Raw genomic sequence first — 19,784 nt, 5'->3', positions numbered from 1 at the left:
TGTGTGCTTTTTTTTAATTTTGGGACAGAGTTTTGCTCTTCTTGCCCGGGCTCCAGTGCAATGGTATGATCTCAGCTCACTGCAACCTCTACCTCCTGGGTTCAAGCGATTCTCCTGCCTCAGCCTCCCGTGTAGCTGGGATTACAGGCACGCACCACCACACTCAGCTACTTTTGTATTTTTAGTAGAGATGCCATTTTACCATGTTGGTCAGGCTGGTCTTGAACTCCTGACCTCAGGTGATCCGCTCGCATTGGCCTCCCAAAGTGCTGGGAATACAGGTGTGAGCCACTGTGCCCAGCCCTAAACTTTTCTTTTTCAATGAATGCGTCTTAGCTGCCTTGTTGTTCTCTTTGGAGTTGTTTGCACTTTTGGCTGTCGTTGCTTTATTGATTGTGTAAAGCTTTTTGTATTTAATTACGTAGCTGCATAGATGGAGTTGTCAAAGTTTGAAGAAAACCTCCCAGTTCTCAGGGAAAGGAGCTAAGATGGGTTTCACTAAAGGATGCCCCATCCTCAAATGGCATAAAGAATTATGTTCACACAGTAAGGCAAGTTATAGCGAGGACTCCTTATTCTAAGGATCCAGGGTGAAAGAAAGCATACACACAGGAGATCACAAAACGGAGCAGGGAAGCCACTTGCGTGCGTGATCCAAAAGGCACCCTCAATAAGAATTTGCTTTCAAAGTTTTATATAGTATTTGCAGTTTATTCTGTTGGTTGTAAGACATGAGATAATTTTAGGCCGCCCAAATAAATAAAAGAAAGTTTATTTCTGTTCTTAATTCCTTAAATGCAGTTTATTTCCTAGAGTTATTTTCCAAAAAATGTGAAACCACACATGTTCCCATGCTGATGATTATTTCTAGGATAACTTCACAGCAGGACCACTGTGCCCAACTATTCAGAAATAACGTTTGACCTCGTTTGTTGCTAGAGCTTGTCTCATGAACACATAGACGTTTTTATTAAGTACCGTGTGGGGTACTTATGGATTTGGATTATTTATTTATTTATTTATTTATTGAGATAGGGTCTCGCTCTGTCTCCCAGGCTGGAGTGCAGTGGCGTGATCTCCGCTCACTGCTACCTATGCCTCCTGGGCTCAAGTGATCCTCCCACCTCAGCCTCCTGAGTAGCTGGGACCACAGGTAGATGCCACCACACCTGGCTAATTTTTGTAGTCTTTTTTGTAGAGACGGGGTTTTGCCATGTTGCCCAGGCTGGTCTCGAGCTCCTGAGCTCAAGCAATCTGCCTGTGTTGGCTTCCCAAAGTGCTGGAATTACAGACGTAAGCCACCAGGCTCGGCTTAGATTTTTTTAATATTTATTTTTGATAACTGTGAGTAGGTCACTGTGGAGTTGAGAAAAATTAGTGCCTTTAGCCAAGAAGGTTTTATTGAAGCTGGAGGTGCTCAAGACAACCTGCAGAGAAGAAACTGCTCTGAAAAGGAGTCTGTACAGACCTTTCTGGGGCTTTAGAAGAAAAGGAAAACAGATGCTGAATAGCCTTAGACATCCTGGTTTTATAAATTTCTCCATCATATGCAGACATTTGCCCACTTCCAACATGCATTTGAAAAATCTTCCCATGCAAACAAAGAATTGATAGCAATTGGCATAGCTGAGCCCTATGAAGCTTTATGTTTCAACACCTGAAGTCACCTGAGATTAAGCAAGTGTGGCACAAATAGTAAAACCACACTTGATATTCGGACCATCCGAAGTGGCTTGTCATGAGGTGAGCTTGCTCACTTAGGGCTGATTCAAAATTTTCTCTCAAATCTTTTGAAAAATAATTCTAGCAACGGCTCTCCTTTCCTGAGAAGCCACATGTGAACCATAGATCGGGTGTTGGGTGCTTCACATATTTTCTCTCTCATCCTCCCAGTGATCCTGCCCTGAAGATGTTATCAGCCTTATTTTATACTTGAGGAAATTCGGTCTCAGAGAAGCTGAGTAACTTGGTCAAGGTCACACAGTTAGCAAGTGCTGGAGCCAGACTCCTCACCTAGCTGTCTCCTACCTTAAAGCTCCATTCTGTTCCTACTCCCCCTGTAACCTCTCATGGAAATCTTGATTGCTAGCAGTGTCAGAGTGGGGCCCTGAACGTGGAATTCCTACACGTGGAAATGTGGATGGATGGAGATGGATGTTAGCACCTTCTGGGGGGAAGGGGGACAGCCAGCATGTTCCAGCCTTCACTCTGCAGAAAGATGCCAACAGATCACCATGCACATGGTCTGGGCTCTGAAGAGGTAGCCAGAAATCTCTGCAGTTCCTTGCCCCATTTGTAGCCGGGACTGTTGCTAGCAGTTCTTCTGAAGTTTCAGCATTTGTTTAAGGGCTTCCTTTCTGCCCCCCAGGGTGGTGTGCCTACTACTGTTACATACTGCTGTCAGCTGCACATGGGACTCTGCTGTGTTCCTTACACATTGTAGGTATTGTTTTGTCACTCAAAGGAAAAAGGAACCTTCAGTTAAGTAGATTCTGGCCACCAAGAGGTGGAGGGGCCCCAGGCTTCCTGTGGGCTGGAGATTGAATGGGAGCTCTCTCTCAAGTGAGATGCCTCTTCCCTCTAAGCCTGTTTAACTGTGGATTTCCTGTACCTAATATTGCAAAAGTGTATTTTTTTATTTGCAGAGAAAAATGTTAAGGAATCAGCAGTTTTCAAAAACGGATAACTTAAAGCAGTGTTTAAAGACAGAAGCACCCAGTGTAGGCTTCTCTACCTTCCTTTCTGTCTCTGACTTGCACTTCTTCTCAGAATCCTTGCATAGGAGCCCACGGGTCTGGAGTGGCTTTGGCCTCCATGAGGTACAGGGTGCTTCCAGACACACGTCACCCACTTCTGAAGTCTTTGCTCCTTACTCTCTCTTAGGCTGTTTTTTCATCTCAAGATAGCATTAATTACAAGCTCCATCTTGCCTGTATTACAAGGTAGTTTTAGTGAACAAGCAAAGTACTTGCCATAATGTGCTTTACAAATTATGACTTCATGGAGAATGTTCATTGTTGCTGTCATGGCAGTAGATAGTCGTGAAGGTAGTTTTGTTGAGTCTGGGATGGGGAACCCACATTTTCTGCCTGAGAGAGGGAACGCACGTTTCCCTTTTGGTTGTCCCCTCTGCTGTCAATTGTTTCTGGTGAGGCCCGCTTGGTAGGGCTGGACCGAGCTGGATCTGTTATGAGAAGGATCGATGGCTAGAATGATTTTTATTGTCACAGTCCCTTCCATCTTTCAATATCTGTCAACTTTTATTAAAGTTTTATTTTAAATTGGCTTTTAAGTACGTTCAAAGGGAACTGCATTAAGAAAAATAAGGGGCTTGATAAAAGGATAAAAGATAGTGTAGAAAAAAATTCCCTTAACATCACACACTGGGGCCTGTCGGGGGGTGGAGGGCTGGGGGAGGGATAGCATTAGGAGAAATATCTGATGTAAATGATGAGTTGATGGGTGCAGCAAACCAACATGGCACATGTATACCTATGTAACAAACCTGCATGTTGTGCACATGTACCCTAGGACTTAAAGTATGATTTAAAAAAAGAAAAAAAATTCCTTAGACTTCACTGGAAACATGCAGACTCAAACACACACACGCACCCTCACACACACCACACACACATACTGCATAAACACACATACCACTACACCCCTACACACACCCCAAACACATACCACACCATACCACATCCTTACCTCATACACACACACCACACACACCACACACACCAGCACACCCTCCACACACACACCACACCACACACACACCACACACACCACACACACACCACATCCCCTCCACACACCACACACACACCCCACACCCACCCACACACACCACACACACACCACATCCCCTCCACACACCACACCACACACACACCCCACACCCACCCACACACACCACACACACACCACATCCCCTCCACACACCACACACATAGCACACCTCCCACACACCACACATATCACTCTGGTACACACACACAACACTACACACAACACCACATACACCCACACACACTACACACACCCCCACACACAATTGACCCTTGAGCAACACATGGCTTGAGGAAGCAACACACTGAACCCCTATGCAGTCAAAAATCCACACATAACTTTTGACCCTGAATAAACTTAATTACTAATAACCTACAGTTGACCGGAAGCCTTACCAAAACATAAATGTCGATTAACACATATTTTGTGTGTTATATGTATTCTATTATTCTATTCTGCATTTTTTTTTTTTTTTTTTTTGAGGCAGAGTCTCGCTCTGTCGCCGAGGCTGGACTGCAGTGGTGCGATCTCGGCTCACTGCAAGCTCCACCTCCCGGGTTTACGCCATTCTCTTGCCTCAGCCTCCCGAGTAGCCGGGACTACAGGCACCCGCCACCACACCCAGCTAATTTTTTGTATTTTTAGTAAAGATGGGGTTTCAACATGTTAGCCAGGATGGTCTCGATTTCCTGACCTCGGGATCCATCCACCTTGGTCTCCCAAAGTGCTGGGATTACAGGTGTGAGCCACCACGCCCGGCTGCTTCTATTCTGCATTCTTACAATAAAGTAAGCTAGAGAAAAGAAAATGTTATTAGGAAAGTCATAAGGAAAACAAAGTGCATTTACTGTTCTTTAAGTGGAAGTGGATCATCTTAAAGGTCTTCATCCTATTCTTCATGTTGAGTGGGCTGAGAAGGAAAAGGAGGGTTGATCTTGCTGTCTCAGGAGTAGCACAGGCAGAAGAAAAATATCCATGTGTCATTGGACCCACGCAGTTCAAACCCATGCTGCTCAAGGGTCAATTGTATGATTTAAAAAATGTTTAAGTTATGATAAAATACACGCAAAATATACTGTCTGGCCGGATGCAGTGGCTCACGCCTATAATCCCAGTACTTTGGGAGGCCAAGGCAGGTAGATCACGAGGTCAAGAGATCAAGGCCATCCTGGCCAACATGGTGAAACCTTTCTCTACTAAAAATGCAAAAATTAGCTGGGCTTGGTGGCACGCGCCTGTAGTCCCAGCTACTCAGGAGGCTGAGGTGGGAGAATCGCTTGAACTGGGGAGGCGGAGGTTGCAGTGAGTGGAGATCTCACCACTGCACTCCAGCCTGGGCAATAGAGTGAGAATCCATCTCAAAAAACAAAAAGCAAACAAACAAAAAAAGTACTGTCTTTGTAGTAGGCAGTTCAGTGGTGTTAAGCCTATTCACATTGTTGTTCAGCCAATCCCCAGAATTTTCTCATCTTGCAAACCTGAATCCTATGCCCATTAAACACCACCTCTCCATTCCCCTCCCTCCAGCCCCTGGCCATCACCATTCTAATTGAAGATAATTTTCAGTGTTAGCAGTTGTAGGAAAAAACAAAAAACAAAAAACAAAAAAACACACGATTTTCCCTTCTAAAAGGAATAAATGAAATGAAATCAAGCAAAAGTCTGAAAACTACAAAGCTTCATGTGTATATTTTGAGATATTATTGCTACGTTCATAAGGAAGTTTTTCTTTACAAAGATAGATATTTTGTGATGGTTTGAGTTTTTCTGTAAAACAGTGATTAAATTTCGCGGTTGGAGAAAAATGACAACTAAGAAATTTTCGAATGTTTCAGGAATATATAAGCTCTCTGACTAAAATTATTAGTCTAAATAGGACAACATACCACATCCTCTCATTTATATGTAGAATGTAAAAGAGTAAACCTTATTGAAACAGGGAATAAAATGGTTACCAGAGGCTGGAGGGAGAGAAGAATTGCAGAGATATTAACCAAAGGACACGAAATTTTAGTTAGACAGGAGAAGTACATTCAAGAGATGGATTGTACGTCATGGTGACTGCAGTCGATAACAATATGTGGTATACTTGAAAATTGCTAAGAGAGTGAATTTTAACTATTCTCACCACAAAAGACAAAAAAAATGACAAGCATATGATACAAGGCAATGTGTATATTAAATACTGTGATTTAAGCCATTCCACAATGGATTGTACATATATCAGAAGCATCATGTTGTACACCATAGGTATGTACAATCTTCACTTGCCAATGTAAATTTTAAATGAGTGCTTTTTTAATTAAAAAAAAATAGGATGGACTTGGTGGCTCATGCCTATAATCCCAGCCTTCTGGGAGGCCGAGGTGGGAGAATGGCTCGAGCTCAGGAGTTTGAGACCAGCCTGGGCAACCTGGCAAAAACCCATCTCTGCAAAAAATATCAACATTAGTGGGGTGTGATGGTGTGTGCCTATGGTCCCAGCTACTTGGGAAGTTGAAGTGGAAGGATCACTTGAGCCCGGGGAGGTGAAGGCTGCAGTGAGCTGAGATCGTTCCACTGCACTCCAGCCTGGGCAACAGAGCAAGGCCCTATCTCAAAAAAAAATAAAAAATAAAAATAAAGTATAAAGTGACTCTAGGATCATGGCACTCTCTTACACTTTCAGCCTGTGAAACAGAGGTGCCCTTGATAATCTGTATAAATGTGTCTTTGGTGTCCTGACAGATTTTTGTCCCCCTGCAACAGCATGAACAGGCTGAACACTTTGCCACGAGGCTTCAGCTCCCTGCCAGCTCTTGAGGTTCTGGACTTGACTTACAACAACTTGAACGAAAATTGTCTTCCTGGAAACTTCTTCTACCTGAGTAAGAAACTTTCAGTTCTATAAATTTCCTGAACACTATACTTTGCATTCTAATGTATTTGCCAGGACCTAAATAAACTCCAAGAGAAATTATTGGACAGAGATATTTTTTACTTTAGAGACTCCTTTTGAATATTCCTTTGTAGCTCAGCAGTATGTGCATTTGATATATCGTTATGTGACAACATTGGGCTGAAGTGGACTTAGTAATGTCATATTAACATTCTGAGAGAGATTATGTACCGAAATGAGATCAAGCCTCACATTTAGCTAAGAGACTTGACTTTCTTTTTAAATAGCATGCCAAAAAAAGGTATCCTCCCATGTTGGTATGAATTCTTTGTGTGATATTTGCCCAGGATATCCCAATCAATTATTTATAAAAATATTTATTAATAAATAACCAACAGAATTTTTAAAAATTTCCAGCCAGGATTCTTATCTTCAGCCTTTTAAAAAGTACTCTTATTGACCTATTTATCCAGTACACAGGCATTAAGAAATTACTGGCCACACTTTATTCTTTTATATGCCAACAAATTTCTTGCTGAAGATGCTTTTGAAAATTAAAAAAATGATTTCTTCTGGGAACTCATGCACTATTTCAGACAAGGTTTGCTTCTTTTAAATGAATGTTCTATTTCTTCAATTAGTAACTTATATGGCATTCAGAAAATCTGAATTTTCTGAGCTGGTCTCTAAAATTTCACTTTTTACCTTATGTACATTATCTCTCTATGACTTTCTCAAGCACATGAAACCAACTGTAAAATATTTTCTTGGGTGGTGGAGCACCTGTTTTTATGATGTTATATTAACGTACAGTTCTGGAGTCTGAGCTCCAAAGATCACTTGAGGCTGGGAGTGTAAGACCAGCCTAGGCAACATAGAGAGACCCTGTCTCTAGAAATAAAAATTTAAAAATTAACCATGTAAATTAAATTAGTAGCACGTGCCTGTAATCTTAGCTAATTGGGAGGCCAAGGTAGGAAGATGGCTTGAGGCCAAGAATTTGAGGCTGCAGTGACCCACTGCACTCCAGTCTGGGTGACAAGCAAGACTCTTATCTCTAAGAAATAAATACTGATAAACAAAACATACACCTAATTATACTCAGCTTTTTTGGTTGAGGATAAACAGATGCTTTAGAATTTTAGCCTTCAGTAGTTTGGAATCGTATTATCATTGTGTAATAATTGTGAACAAATTTCTGACTAGTGATATTCTGCTTAAGTTAGGATTTACTCTGTTAACTTCATGCCATTATTTTAACCCCTTTGTCTTCATTTACTTTTGTCCTTAAGGCTGTAGAAACAAGCAGTAATAATTAGTCAGATTATGGAACTGATGAGCTATGGTTATAGCCTCCATCACCAGAAAGCCTTTCATTAATTTTTAACACAGTGCTATTTACATAGGAAAAGGTCTATTTTCACATAGTTGTATTCACTTGAAAGAACCTTTTTGCCCTAGGTAACCATAAAAGTGGCACAGTAGTTTTCTTTGTTTTACTTTGGATGCAAATGGAGATATAAATGTGAATCAAAAGTAATCTATGAGAAAAATAGCAATCTGTTTTCAAAATGTGTTAAAACTCTGTGCCCCAAAATGCTAGTGCCCACATTGTTAATTGCATCAGTCCTCTTGGATATAGATGTTTTCCTGGACACACCGGATGCACGATAAGCCAGTAAATCTTGGTTTGACCTGCTTGCTATCATTGGGAGCCCTAGGTATGTCAAAGGCTTTTCACCAAGCCAGCGTTATTAATCAAAGCTGACTCCCTCGTATTGATCAGACCTCAAATGGTTGGGTTCCATGACAACATGTTTATACATTGCTGTTTAATTTGCAGCCACTCTGTGTGCACTCACTCTAAGTGATAATGATTTTGAAATCCTGCCACCAGATACCGGGAAGTTCACAAAGTTGCAGATAGTAAGTTATCTAAATTCTAAGAAAATCAAATCACTGCTGCAGCCTTGTAGGGGTAGAATCAAGTCAATTTGAGCAGGAGTAAGGTTTGTTTTGCAGGAATAAACCACTACTCCTGGTAGTGTTTCTTGATTATCCACGGGCACTTGTAAACAAATGGGAAGGACTGAGCTTTTAGTAAGAGAGAGGACATGGAGGAGGATGAGAGTTTCTGTGGAGCATCTTTTAATGTGAAAATGTGTTGACAACTCCTTGTTTTCTTCTATGTAGCTCAACAATACGGATAACGACCTGATCTCACTGCCTAAGGAAATCAGGGAGCTTACCCAGCTTAAAGAGCTGCACATTCAGGGGAACCACCTCACCAGTCTGCCCCCAGAACTAGGTAAGGTTGCTGATGAATGAACTTAGTTCTTGTTTTCATGAATAACAATTATCCTAATGTAGCAATTCTTAACAACCTCTCTCCTCTTCTTGGCAACTACTCCCCACCTAGACACCCAGTTCTGATCATTTGAGAACCATTTGTCATTGACTAGAGTTCAGCTGTTACAGGTTTGACCTTCCCCAATGCTGTGTTCTGCAGCTGTAGTGTCCTGTGTCTTCGAAACTGCTGATGAAGGATGACCCTGCTCAGCTCCCTGCATGATGCAGTGGAAAAAGCATGGGGTTAGTAGCCTTACTAGCTAAGCCTTACTAATTAAGGTAAGTTAACCTTACTAACTAAGGTGAGGAGCCTTATCCGTGGCTCCTCATTGACTAGCCGGGTAAACTTTCTGGGTCTTGGTTGTTATTACCTTATTTAAGTTTCACTCTTACTTTTTAACCCCTTAATTTTTTATTGACTGGAAAAACTTTTACCAAACAATTAAAGTAGTTGTTACAGCTACTTGAAGATGTTGATACCTCTGCTGGTCGTGAATTTGCCTCTCTCCTGATCCCATTTCTAGTAGGAATTGTTAAATATGTTCTTGCTGGGAACAGGTCCTACTTCTGGCCACTGAATCCTAAACCTCTGCCAGGTCGTTCCTATTTCCAGAGTGGGTTTATGTCCCCTGCCAGAAATAACCTCCAAGCCAGTCATTCTGTTACTGCTTCATTCCACTGCAAAAGGTTCACGAGTTCCCTTATCTTTCCTCGTGCAGACCCTCGATAGTCTCTAATTTCTTTAATCCTTTGAACCACATTGTTTTCTCAAACTGCAATTATTTGCTTTTCTGCCCCAAAATACCATCATTTTTAAGAAACACATTGAAGGGCCGGGCGCGGTAGCTCAAGCCTGTAATCCCAGCACTTTGGGAGGCCGAGACGGGCGGATCACGAGGTCAGGAGATCGAGACCATCCTGGCTAACATGGTGAAACCCCGCCTCTACTAAAAATACAAAAACTAGCCGGGCAAGGTGGCGGGCGCCTGTAGTCCCAGCTACTCGGGAGGCTGAGGCAGGAGAATGGCGTAAACCCGGGAGGCGGAGCTTGCAGTGAGCTGAGATCTGGCCACTGCACTCCAGTCCGGGCGACAGAGCGAGACTCCGCCTCAAAAAAAAAGAAACACATTGAGGAAGCAGTTCTTTAAACAAGTCTGGCGTTTTGAAGAGGCCATTTGTTAGAAATTAGAATGCAAGCACCAGGAGGGCAGGGGCATTTTTGCATTTGTTCCCTGGGGTACAGTAGGTGCTCAGAAAACACTGAATGAATTAATTAATGAAGCAAGGACCTTGGATGGCAGGATGTTAGGAAGGTTATGAGCAGGCTGATGTGGCTAATGGTTACGCATAGGAAGACTGAGACACAGAGCAGGCCTATCAGCACCTAGAGTTCGGTTGGCAGCCATATTAGTCTAAAGGGAAGGCAGCCACGTGATTTCGTGAAACAGCTGGAAAGTCCTGCCTCATCTCTTCCCATTTCCCTTAGCTCTCTTGTTAGTGTTAAAAGACCAGACGATTAATGATTTTTTAAGGGCAACTCAACACTTCTCTTTACTGAGTTGCAAGTAGTCAAGTGTTGCTTTGGGAGCAGGGTTACAGAATCAAGAAACACTTTTCGCAAACATTTTCAAGGCAAAAAACTTCTTGTCAAAGGAGAGATCTTGGGCCGGGCACGGTGGCTCACACTTGTAATCCCAGCACTTTGGGAGGCCGAAGCGGGCAGATAGCTTGAGCCCAGGAGTTTGAGACTAGCCTGTGCAATGTGCTGAAACTCAGCCTCTATAAAAAGTACAAAAAATTAGCGGAACACGGTGGTGCATGCCTATAGTTCCAGCTACTCCGGAGGCTGAGGTGGGAGGATCACCTGAGCCTGGGAGGTCAAAGCTGCAATGAGCTGTGATTGTGCCACTGCACTCCCACCTGGGTGACAGAACAAGACCCTGTCGAAAGGAAGAAAAAAAAAAAAAGATCTTGCACAGTGGTTAATAACCACAGATGTTAGCATTAGTAATAGCTGGGGGGCTTCTGCAGAACTCAAATACTTGCTGCCTCCCCAACCTACTAAATCGGAATCCCCATGTGTGAGGTGAATTCTTGCGTAATTTGGTGTAAAGCTCACTTAATGCCTCTGACATGTATCCTTGGTTAGCGTGGTTAGTAGAAACAGAAAAATAAATGTGTATTTTGATGTCATTTGATCTTACTTCATTTTTCAAGCAATGAGGCAACGTAGGATATTAGATTAAATAATTATTTTATCAGGCAGTAATTTGCCACAGAAATGCCTATTTGAACCTACGCATGCCTATGTATATATTTTAAAATCTTACTCATTTTGCTTATCTTATTTAAATACTACACGAGGTCATTTTTGTTCAACATTTCTGTTAAGCTTTCCATGAACAAATCATGTATGTTTTTATTCAGGTGTAGAATTGAGGGGGAAGGCTTTACATGACTTTATTTTTGCCAGCCATATGTAGAAAAGCTTAATCTTAACATTGCCTGATAGCTGTTTTTCCTGATTATAGACAAACAGTTGTAAGTAAATGATAAACGTTTAGAAGTCACTGTCACAAGCAAAACTCAAGATGGAGACAAATGTACTATTTATTTTTGAATGGTGATTTTTTTTAAAAAGTCAAGATTAATATAATACTAATATAGTAGCAGCTGTTATAATAATAGGTGATATCTATTAAAGCCTGGAATTGCAAGGCACTGAAAGTGTTTTTCCCGCAATATCACCTATAATGATCATAAGAATTATAAGCAGACTTTTTAGAGGTGAGGACGTTGAGGCGTAGAGAGGGCTGGTTGGTGACACGTCTGTGGGGACACAGCTAGTGACTCACAGAGGTGAGATCTGAACCTGGCAGTCCCTCCTCTGGGTCCAGCTTCATGATCATAGTGAGGTCCTCTTTCCCACCCATATGCTGATAAGAGGATTCCTAGAAATGCAGTTTTCAAGTTTGAACGGAACACAACCCCAGCACACCCTCCCGAAGAGGCAGGCGGCGAGATGTTGCTGGATGGTGAGTTGGCGTGGGCTTTGTCGGCATGTGAGCAAGGCTAGCATAACACTTTGCAAAATGCAGCTGAGATGGCCTCTGCAAGAGAAATGGCTGGCCCTTTCCAAGCCAGTTGCATTGTCCCGGTGTTTCTTTCCCCTCAGTAAACATGCCCCACGATGGGAATGTCTTTGGTTTCTTTGTGTCCCCGTCACCTGAGGTGACCATCTGAATGCTGCTCCGGACTGGCTGATGGGCAGTGCCGGGCACTGATGATGCACATGAAGCTTATGCTGCAGGTTTGCTTCCGGGGGTGTTTTAAAGTGTGGACGATGATCTCTCCCTGTATGTTTTTTACGTATCTGAATACATGAGATCAATGCTTTCGAGATTTCATAATAAATCCAGAGTTTATTGACGTGTAACCTTTTTGGTACTGGTATTTCAGCCAAGCAAGAGAATCCGGGCGAGTTCTGATTTGTCAGGTCTGAGAACATGCAGAGACACAGCAAAATAAAGTCAGGGGCTTGGCTGGAGTTTTAATATGTGATTGTATTACTTTACCTTTATTGTGTGTCTTTGAATAAGCTATTTAAACTGTTATGTCTGGTTCCTAAGTAGTAAAGCATTTGCTTTCATATTAGTCTGTATACCTATAAAAAATAAGATGTAAGTTGAGTCTCTCATGAACCCATTCATTCATTTATTCATTCAGGTTAAGTTCCTACTTTAGGGCAGACCTTTGAGTCCAAGGAACTTGCCTTTTCTGGTAAAGTAAGATGCACTTATTCAACAACTGTTTGTTGAGCCCCTGGTATTTGCTAGGGATTAGGACAAGAGATAGAACACCCGTTATTGATGATGTTCTAGTGGGAGAGGACAGAAGAAAGAGAGAGAGAATATGAATGACAGGCATGTGGTGTTAAGAGCTCTGGGAAAGAATTGAGCATGGAAGGGAGTGCCTGGCTGGGGAAGGGGTAATCAGAGAAACCCTCACTCATAGGGTGGTGCCCTTTATGCAGAGACTTAAAGGAAGGAGGGAGGTCTCCTGTTGGAGAGAACAGTAAGTGCAAAGGTCCTGGGTGGGCTTATGTTGAGGAAGAGCAGGGCCAGTTTGGCTGGAACAGAGTGAGTGAAGGGGAGAGAGTTGTAAGCAATGAGCTCAGACAGGAAGTGGGGTCTGGTTCACATGGGAACTCGTAAGACATTGTCAGAACTTGGGCTTTTACTCCCTGAGAAATGGGCACTCCCATAGATGCTCCCATCCTAATCACCAGAATATGAGAATTTGTTACCTTATGTAGGGAAAGTGACTTTGCTTATGGGCTTTGGAGTCTTGAGATGGGGAGATTACCCTGGATTGCCCAGGTGAGCCCAGTGTAAGCACAAGGGGCCTAGTAAGATGGAAGAAGGAAGGTCAGAGGTAGGAGTAAAAGATGTAGTGGCAGGAGCAAGAGGCTGGAGTCACTCATGGAAGGGGCCACGAGCCAAGAAGTACAGGCAGCCTCCAGAAACTGGAAAGGCATGCAGCTGGATTTCCCCCACCACAACCACGAAGCCTCCAGAAGGAATGCAGCCTTATTGGCACCTCGATTTTAGCTCCATAAAATCCAGTTTTGGGTCTTGTGCACTCTACAACAGTAAGACTAGATTTCTATTATTTTAAGCCACTGCTTGTAGTCATTGGTTAGAGCAGCAAAAGGAAACTGATACAAGTGGGAAGACATTGAAGGGTTTTGAGCAAAGGCGTAGCATGATCTGACTTTCTTACTTAGACAGAGTCTCATGTGATCACCCAGGCTGGAGTGCAGTGGTGCAGTCATAACTCACTGCAGCTTCCATCTCCCAGGCTCGAGGGATCCTCCTGCCTCGGCCTCCCAAGCAGCTGGGACTACAGGCGTGCACCACTACGCCCCACTGATTTTCTCCGTTTTTTGTGGAGGTGTGGGGTCTTGCTGTGTTGCCCAGGCTAGTCTCCAACTCCTGGGCTTGAGTGATCCTCCTGCCCCAGCCTCCTGAAGCACTGGGATTACAGGCATGACCCATGGTGTGCAGCCCCTGACTGTTTTTCAGAGGAGTTCTTTGGCTGCTGTGCTGAAAATAGGCTGGAGGGAAGAGGGCAAAGGTGGAAGCGGAGAGTCCAAGAGATAGGAGACTATCATAGCAATCCTGGTGGGAGTAGATGCTGGCTTCATCCAAATGGTAGTGGTAGTGGTACAAGTAATGGTTGGATACTTGGATCTGTAACTAACAGGAATTGGTGACAGCTTAGATGAGGGGTGAAAGAGTTAAGGTTAACTGTGAGCTTTTGGTCTAAGCAACTCAGGAAGGGTGGGAAAGACTATAGGAAGAGTAGATTAGGAGAGGGATTGAGGAGAGGAGGTCATCCTGAGCTGAGTTTCAGTTATCTTAAATTTGAGATGCCTTCGGGGTATCTCATTGAGAAGGCAGTGGGGTATAAGAATCTGGAGTCCAGAAGAGACGTCTTGGCTGCATATATAGTTTGAGGCATTATCAGCATACATTTAAGGCTACAAATTGGATGAGATCCCTTGTGTGTGACTGCAGAGTGAAAGATTGAGCCCAAAGCACTGTGGTTCCTAAACACTGAACCCAGAAGGATCGAGGAGGTTTATGGGTCCGGCTGACTCCCAGGCAGACGTCCATGGCCAGTCAGGGACTGTGGCCACCTCGGTTGACACCACAGATGGCTCCCCATTGCTGGAGCTGTGTGGTGTGTTTTTGCTTCACAGGAAAAAGGGGTTCTCTAACGAGGCAGATGGGGAGTTATTCTTTTTTTTCCTGACAAATGCAGTTAACTCAGACAGGGCAGGACAGTGGAATGCACATAATTGAAATATCCTCCGGAACCTGCCTGAATGCAGAAGTCTCTTTTTACCCAGTATTTTCAGCCAACATCCAGTCTTCTAAAAAGCAGCCAGCCATGTGGCTAACTGAACTTTCACCCCTTTTTTGTTCCTTTATATATTATTTCCTGGAAGAATTAATTATGAGAGAAGATAAAAATCCTGTATTGGTAGTGAAGAAAGGAAACTCAATATATACCTTGACCAATCCTCAGAATAGGTGGACGGCCCTAGGGAAAACAAAAAAGAAAAAGGTGATTTGGGAGCTGGTGGCACCCCCTGGGGTTTGTTAGCAGTTTTCTGTTCCAATTCTGCATTTTCTCACCCCCGATGAGACCGCTGTCATGTGAGCTGAAGATCTGGATTCTGTGTTTTGCGTAATTCTCTTTCCTAAGCATTCCATGGTTTCTGCTGCTTGTTCCGAATTGGAATTGTTTCTGGTTTCTTGGCTTCTAGGCAATGATGGGACCTCTTCTCCCGCATTTGTTACCCACCCAAATAATTTTGCCTTTGGAGAAGAGGAAAAAAAATCACATTGGTCTGCTTGGCATGCAACAAAACAAAGTGCTGTAGACATCAAAACCTTATTTGCACCAATCCAAGCAGCCTATGGGACATATGTCTGCAACGCTGCATACACCTGGGGCTAGTCAGCTTAGTGCGCTACAGTATGTGCCCACAATCGATAGCATTTTTTACTACAGTAACTATGAGAACCATAGTATTTTCTAGCATATTTGTGAAGAGTGGAAACAAATATTAATCCCCGTCAGAGAGTAAAGGATGTTATGAATTGAGAATTTCCTCTCAATTATATTCTCCAGAATAAACAGAATTAACAATGAGTGAGGCCGGGCGCGGTGGCTCAAGCCTGTAATCCCAGCACTTTGGGAGGCCGAGACGGGCGGATCACGAGGTCAGGAGATCGAGACCATCCTGGCTAACACGGTGAAACCCCGTCTCTACTAAAAAATACAAAAAACTAGCCGGGCGAGGTGGCGGGCGCCTGTAGTCCCAGCTACTCGGGAGGCTGAGGCAGGAGAATGGCGTAAACCCGGGAGGCGGAGCTTGCAGTGAGCTGAGATCCGGCCACTGCACTCCAGCCTGGGCCACAGAGCGAGACTCCGTCTCGGAAAAAAAAAAAAAAAAAAAAAAAAACAATGAGTGGATGTACAGTCAAAAATCTCTTCTGTTATATCTCTTAATCCTTTTCCTGTGGACATTGAGAAGCTAAAGAAAAATAACTTTCTTTACTGAGGCAGGCAAGAAGAAAATCCAGTATTCTTTGTTTGGTCAATTAAGTCCCCGATTATAAGTGTCTTGTTTATCTTCTCTTCTGTTATTGTCATTCTGTCAACTGGTTCCCAATTATTTTTTCCAGAGGTTTAAAACGTTTTTCAGGCCGGGCGCAGTGGCTCACGCCTGTAATCCCAGCACTTTGGGAGGCCGAGGAGGGCGGATCATGAAGTCAGGAGATCGAGACCATCCTGGCTAACATGGTGAAACCCCATCGCTACTAAAAATGCAAAAAATTAGCCCGGCGTGGCGGCGGGCGCCTGTAGTCCTAGCTACTTGGGAGGCTGAGGTAGGAGAATGGCGTGAACCCAGGAGGCGGAGCTTGCAGTGAGCTGAGATCCGGCCACTGCCACTGCACTCCAGCCTGGGCGACTGAGCCAGACTCCGTCTCAAAAAAAAAAAAAAAGACATTTTTCAAATGTAACCAGTAGAGGATAGAGGTTAAGTGCTGGACTCTCCATCACTAGGCTTGGGTTCAAACCTCACTCTCCACTGCCTTGTTCTGTGACCTTCAGATACTGATATGGTTTGACTCTGTGTCCTCACCCAAATCTCATCTTGTAGCTCCCATAATTCCCACGTGTTGTGGGAGGGACCCGGTGGGAGATGATTGACTCATGGGGGCGGGTCTTTCCTGTGCTGTTCTCGTGATAGTGAATGTGTCCCATGAGATCTCATGGTTTTAAAAATGGGAGTCTCCCTGCAGAAGCCCTCTTTGCCTGCCGCCATTCATGTAAGATGTGACTAGCTTCTCCTTGCTTTCCACCATGATTGTGAGGCCTCCCCAGCCTCTTGGAACTGTTAAGTCCAATTAAACCTCTTTGTTTTGTAAATTGCCCAGTCTTGGGTATGTCTTTATCAGCAGCGTGAAAACGGACTAAAACAGATACGTTATTTTACCTCCCTTCTATACCTCATGTAAAATGAGGGTAATAACAGCCCCCACCTCGTGGTGTCTTTGTGAGGATTAAAAGGATAATCTGCTTAAAGAATTTAGCCTTGATTCAGGAATGAGTACAGCTGCTCAGTGAAATGTTAGGTAAATGAACACACACACGCACATACACATACGTGCACAGCGGATTTTTATGCTATTAAATTTTGACTGTTTATAGAGGCCAGCTTTCTGAAACCTGGGCTCTTCTGAAACAGTCTAAGCAGAGAGGTCACCCCAGCCCCACCCTTTTGACAGGGAAGAGGCAGTTAGTTACCGAGTGCCTAGTGAGAAAGAAACAACAGAGTAGATCCAAAGCCAAAGTCTCACCTCACACAGTGGGATTGGTCAGTGTATCCTGTGGATAAAAGAAAGGCTTGGAATTATCCTCCTGTGTGATAATTGAGGCACATAGGAAGGGTCAGAAAAGAAAAGCGAGGGAAAAGAAGGGGTAAGAGGGACTAGCTCAGATGAAGGGATTCTACATGGCCAGTACTCAGGGCGGACAAAAGACATAACAAGAAGAGTATGCCTGCAGTCCACCCATCCTAAGAATTTTATAATAACAAGGGATTTTCCAAGTCTGTGCCTTTCTTGGGAGTTTTATATTGAGGCTGGGAGCAGGTTCTGGTTGTTCTATCTAAAAAGCTCTGTGATTGGCTTTTTGGTTGGACCGTGGGTTGTTTCATTCACTCATTCCTCCATTCATTCATTCATTCACCCATTCATTCAGTTCTTTCTTTTTGACATCCTTTATATGATTATTAACTTGTTCCTAGTAAGTGTTGGGTACTTTGTAGTACTTGCACTAACTGATTATACTCACTTCTTTATCCATGTTAAGATCTTAAACTATCTCTCTGCAAGTGACAACATTATTTTCTAATTGTTTAATTTCTCACTGTCTTAATGTTACCTTTTGTGACAGCGCTTATTTCATTGGGGATTTTTTTACTTCTCCCAGAATTCATGATAGCAACCATTGTTCTGAACCAACTGCTTCATTTGTTAATATCAGTTGTGTGCCTACACTATAATGCTTTTGTCACTTGTCTACATATTAATAATTTATTTCATGTTAAAATACACTACATAAATCCATCTTTCAAAATCTTTATTATAGTATTATAAATTAAAAGCATTATAGAAAAAGAAGTCTCTTCTGGAGTTGAACAAAGTAGTTTAGCTATCATGTGAAATCTTTTTTCTTTCTCTCTTTTTCTCTTTCTTCCTCCCCTCCCCTCCCCTCCCCTCCCCTCTCCTCTTTTCTTTCTTTCGACAGAGTCTTGCTCTGTGTCACCCAGATTGGCTTGCAGTGGCATGATCATGGCTCACTACAGCCTTGACCTTCTGGGCCCAAGTGCACCTCAACCTTCCAAGTAGCTGGGACCACAGGCATGCATCACCATGCCTGGCTAATTTTTTAATTTTTGTAGAGATGGAGTCTCCCTGTGTTGCCCAGGCTGGTCTCAAACTCCTGAGCTCAGGTGATCCTTCCACCTTGGCCTCCCAAAATGTTAGGATTACAGGAATGAGCCACCCACCTGGCTAAATCTTTTAATTATTTCCTTGAGAAAAGATGTAGTGTGGTTGTTAACTATGTCTAGAATAAGCAGACTCCAAATAAATAATAAGAAAGTTAATTTTTTTTTAGACTAGATTTTTTGATTTGGGGTAATTACCTGCCCTAACCCAAGGCAGCTTTATGTTGTTATCAGAATTGCTTTTCTTGCCTAAATCCTGTTACTATGAAAAGAAGATCTAGCTTAATAGATAGAGCAGTAAGTGACAAGGACGTTCTTTATGGAATTATAAACTGTGCCACTTACACATGTATAAGATTGAATTTGTTAATTGCTCACTAACATTTTTCAGATTGGTTTTAAGCTAGATATAATTCCAGACATACCTTAGTTTTTATGCAGAATATCGTAATTTGCAGAAGAGTTTCATGCTCTTAATCTCAGTTCTGTAATGTAGGCAAGGAGAGCTCTCTGGCTTCTCTTTAAAGATGATGGAAGCAAGGGAGAGTGTGACTTGCCTAAGGCTACATTATTGACATGGCTTATTATGGATAGAATCCAGTTTTTAGTTCAGATCTTTCTAATTCAAAAATAAGTATTCCTCCCAATAGTATACTCATCAATGTGTCAAAACTGAGCCAATAAAAAGGCATAATTTATTATTAGATGACAGATTGCTGTGATTCCAAATATATGCCTTAATTTTATTTGAAAAAGTAAACGTTGGGAATAGAGTGTTTGTACCCAACTTTGAATTTTGACTTGGATTTTATTACATGCTCCTACATTTTATTTCTGCATTAATATTTCTTTTGCCATACTTCACAAAAAATCATACCATATCCTTTGATTCCCATGGCCTCAGCTGATAATCAAAAATGACTCCCATCAAGTCTCCTACATGATATTTTTTGACAAGTCCCATTTTATATATTCTATTTCAGTGAAATCTTTAGCCCCAGAAAATGTTTTCAGCTTGGATTTTTAAAATGCTACGTGAATTATATTTCTACCTGGTGAGTTATTGCCTTAAAGGGGGTGGGAAGTTGCAACACATAAAACGTTTCCGTTTTGTAGTATAAATTTCAGGAAGCCCAGCGTCAGGTTCAACGTGATTGAACATGTGCATCAATC

At 42.7% G+C, this 19,784-nt stretch overlaps 1 protein-coding gene across 1 annotated transcript in view; it reads left to right on the top strand.

The window, feature by feature from the left end:
• The window catches only part of RSU1 (Ras suppressor protein 1), a 257,697-nt gene that overhangs the window by 76,084 nt on the left and 161,829 nt on the right, over positions 1-19,784 (top strand). Inside the window, 3 exon segments of the mRNA XM_033209683.1 lie at positions 6,541-6,659; positions 8,514-8,596; positions 8,864-8,978. Coding sequence (XP_033065574.1) covers positions 6,541-6,659; positions 8,514-8,596; positions 8,864-8,978 — 317 coding nt within the window.

This window comes from Trachypithecus francoisi, unplaced genomic scaffold (assembly GCF_009764315.1).
Source record: "Trachypithecus francoisi isolate TF-2019V2 unplaced genomic scaffold, Tfra_2.0 Lachesis_group9, whole genome shotgun sequence".
Lineage (NCBI taxonomy): Eukaryota > Metazoa > Chordata > Mammalia > Primates > Cercopithecidae > Trachypithecus > Trachypithecus francoisi.
The sequence above is the reverse complement of the archived record's forward strand: the minus strand, read 5'-3'. Positions and strand labels throughout refer to the sequence as shown.